The sequence below is a fragment of the Thermothielavioides terrestris genome, chromosome 2 (assembly GCF_000226115.1).
Source record: "Thermothielavioides terrestris NRRL 8126 chromosome 2, complete sequence".
NCBI classification, from domain to species: Eukaryota; Fungi; Ascomycota; class Sordariomycetes; order Sordariales; family Chaetomiaceae; genus Thermothielavioides; species Thermothielavioides terrestris.
The window spans coordinates 6,099,305-6,103,084 of NC_016458.1; the positions used below are offsets into that span (position 1 = coordinate 6,099,305).

Genomic DNA, 3,780 nt, shown 5'->3' on the forward strand with positions numbered 1-3,780 from the left:
GGAGGGCGGGGAGGAGCGTGGGTGGAGCGCGGAGCGGGAGGTCGTGCCGCGTCCGTCTCCCTCGGGAGACCGGTTCGCAGACTCTGCAGGCTGGGGTAGCAGTAGTCGCACAGAGGCGTGCAGGGCCCGATCCGAGTCGTTGCTGCAACTTGCTGGCGTGGCAAGTGGTGCAATGCTCCCGCGGCTGCGACTTGGCTAGACTGGGGAAGTACAGCAGGTGGCTTGAGGGGCAATTACAACACATCACAGGGGGGAAGGGGGGGGGGGGGTTTCGGCCAGCGAGGGGAGTCTGAGAATGACCACTCCCAAATACTGGCTGTCCGCGTTGCTGGGCTCGCTAGAAGCAGGATGGTTGACGATCTCCCATGGATGAGCTCATCATGCTCATGCTTGTCCTTTCGAATCCACATCGGGCCGTCCTACAGAGAGAAGAGGACCCGACCTGCGACAAGGAACAGCAGCCCTGGGCCCGGACAGTACTGTCTGCTTCGAGTTTAGCAAAGAGCGGCGGAACGGCAAAGTACACCCGCCGTCGCATCGGGGATGCTGGTTCATGCTGCAGCGGTTCATGCAGTGGGATCAATAAACGCACAGCTTCTCGAAAGTTCCAGCCTGTTGATTCGCGAAGCGCTGGGTAAGTGCCAGTGTGTGATCGATGACCTAGTGTTTAACCACTGGCAAGCATGGAAAGGGACCTCCGAAGTGTGCCACCGGCCGAGTGGGGAGTGGGGGGTTCCCGCGGCAGCAAATCTTTATCGTTGACTGTTTGAGCGGGGTAGGAGCCTGCCCTGTATTGGCTTCTACCGCTGTACACAGAAGGCGCCGTCGAAACTGCAGCCAGCTGCGGTCGCAGGAGGCGACCCGAGTTAGGCGCGAATATTACCCAAGGGTGCGAGGGAGCCACGACCGGACTAGGTCGGGCTCGACAGCCTGCCCACTCTTCCTTCGTCTCCTGTGCTGATCAGAGGGCCTCCAGCCTCCGTTTGATGTCCGGTCGAGTCCTCTCGCCCGTGAAAGCTGTCAACGTTACACCTTGCAGTTGCAGGTTGCAGTAGTTCATCCCACGCTTGATTACTACCTAGCTAGCGATTCGATGCAGCCTGCGGCTCAATATCTGGCGCGGCGACTCGGCAACCTTGGAGACAATTTGCATGGATGGCATGCGGCCGGATCGATCATCCGGTGGCCCGTGGCAGACTTCCCGCTCCCAACATTGCCCAACATGGAGTATATGCCTAATATACCTGTGTATCTTGGTTATCATGCATCAAGGGATCTGGCATTTGGCACGCCCCGGCAGCCGCACCAAAAAAAAAAAAAAAAAAAAAAAAAAAGAAAAAAAAAAGGAAAAAGAAAAAAAAAAAGGCCACCCCGCATGGTCCCTTCAATTTCCTTGCTTGTTCGCATATTCAATGAGGTCCGAGGGCATAGCAACTGAGACCGGATGCGGCAAGTCAATCCCGCTGGCTGACGACTCACGACACTTGGTAGATCCGCTACCGGTCCGTGCTGGTGGTTGAAGGCAGGGACTCATGCCTCGCCGACTGGTGACAGAACATGGCCGAGACCTACAGCCTACCAGGTAATGGACGGATGGGTGAGTGGACGGGGCCGCCCGATGAACGAAAAGAGACCAGACAGGCAGCAGATCAGGTGAACACGAGGGTCGCTCCTACTGAACAGGGAAGAGCCCTGAGATACTTACGAGGAGGCGGGCTTGAAGCCTAAATGGTGGGCCATGTGCAGGAGGAAAGAGCAACCTGAAGTCCGAAGCTTGCGGGTTGGATGCCTTCCAGGTACCTATTCCCAGGCAACAGACCTTCGTTGGCCCGCATCAACAGTTTGTGCCATTGAATGTCAGCAACTGTACCGCGGCCCTGTGCGCGGAAAAGGACGTCACTTTCTGCACGAAGCGAGTACCTATGCTGCCATTGGATGCTCCGGAAGTACTGGCAAGTGTCAACCGCCTGCATTGAGATCATGTCATTCTGCATTCTGTTGTCTGATCCCTGGGACGAGCAGACATCTTCCAGGATGGGGAGGGAAGCCGATCCCCTGGACCTTCAAGCAGTTACTTCCTTCCCTTGACTAAACCCGCAGCCAGGCGTGGCGTGACGTCGTCCTCTTTGCAGCGCGTAAAAGGCAGTTCTCCCGCTGTGGTTTGCATCGCAAGCCCCTGGAGGGTTCACCAGACCGACAGCAGCCCATGATTGTCTCCAGAGACAATGGAACGAAGATCGGCTGCCGCCTTCGTCGGGCCACTCACCTTTCTCGCTCTTACGACTCTCTTCGCCCTGCCCACCCCGTGCGGCGAGCTGCGTTCGGTCCATCCGGCCACATCCGTCTTCGCCCTTAGTCTCCTCGGCTCTTTCAGCTGCATTTGCTGGGGCGCTCTCCAAGATTCTTCGTCTCTTCCCAGCATTACCGGTTCCGCATCACTGTCGCCAGTCGTCGCGCTCTTCGCTCTCTCTCTCTTCACCGGCGCGGCTCGGGCAGCCCCGTGGAGCGCTGACGTGTGCGCCACACCCGTCGCCGTCGGATCGTCGTCCGGCGGCAACCCCTTCACCATTCTCGGGGAAGCGGGCTCCACCGTGTCCAAGGTGCGGTTCTACCGCAACAATGGGCAAGTCGGCTACCTCCGCGGCCTGGTCGTGTTCTTCAGCGACGGCTTGCAGATGCGTGCTGGAGTCCGCAAGGACCAGTTCTCGGACCTCATCTTCGGCGATGGTGAGCTCGTCACGAGCATGACGCTGTGGAAGATCGGCTGGCCGGGCAATTCGACCGTCCGCGTCGCCCGTATTGATGTGTCCACCGACTCCCAGACATGGGGCTACGGCGTCGACAACACGGGCCAGCTCTCCGCCACGGCCGTGGACGTCGCCTCGGGCGTTCTCGTCGGCTTCCAGGGACGCGCGGGCGACGATCTCGACCAGCTCGCCGCGATCTTTCTGAAAAAGACGTCGTCGTCGACGGTCGATAACATCGTCTTCGAAAGGTTCGGTCCCCAAGACGGTCTCACCCTCGTCACCCTCCGGGAGGGCACGGCGACCTGGAACGGCACCGATTACTCGTGGACGTTCTCGGGCAGCGAGACGCGGGAAGCGTCGACCACCTTCACCACGGGCTCCTCCAACTCGATAAACATGGGCACGACATTCAGGGCCGCGGTTCCCTTCCTCGAGTCGGGCATCTCGGCGGGCTGGACCGGCGGCGCGACAGAGTCGCACGAGTCGCACTCCAACAATGAGGCAAATCTCGGCTGGAGCGTGACCATCTCCTTGTCGAGCACGAACCCAGGCGTCAGGTGCGCTATTTTCTGCCGCTGACCCGCAACAACTGACACTGGCATTGGCCCGTCAGTCTGCTAACTGCTACGGTGTCTTCGCAGCTGTGTCGCCAGGGTCTGGGAAGGCAGACTCAACGTCGGTTGGACCGGCATCCAGACCATCGTTGTCGACGGCCGAGTGTGGTCTTACCCTGTGTCGGGGATCATGACCCGGGTGGCATATGGCAAGGTCGACACGGATTGTCGCCCGCTCTTTTCTTCCTCTCTGCCGGCCGATAATGTCTGGGATGGGTTCTGGGAGACTTAGGCTGGTGCCTTTCTCTTGTCGTTTCATGGTTCGGGTTTGGCTGACCCTGCCGCTCATCATGGCAACAGTCTCATTTGTCTGCTGAGTCCACACAATATCCTGTTTCCAGCTGTGGGCAGGGTAGGCTTTTCTATCGTCTGACGCACCGGACTGGGTTTACGTGGAATATTTCATTCTTGTACTTTTT

The 3,780-nt window shown here is 58.9% G+C and overlaps 1 protein-coding gene across 1 annotated transcript; it reads left to right on the plus strand.

Annotated features, from left to right (window-relative positions):
* Positions 1-2,480: 2,480 nt before the first annotated feature.
* THITE_30737 (uncharacterized protein) lies at positions 2,481-3,515 on the plus strand (the record flags this gene model as incomplete). The annotated part of the gene is made up of 2 exons (XM_003652841.1): positions 2,481-3,304; positions 3,389-3,515. Coding segments are annotated over 2 exons (951 nt in total), but the record flags the coding sequence as incomplete, so codon positions are not given.
* Positions 3,516-3,780: the final 265 nt, after the last annotated feature.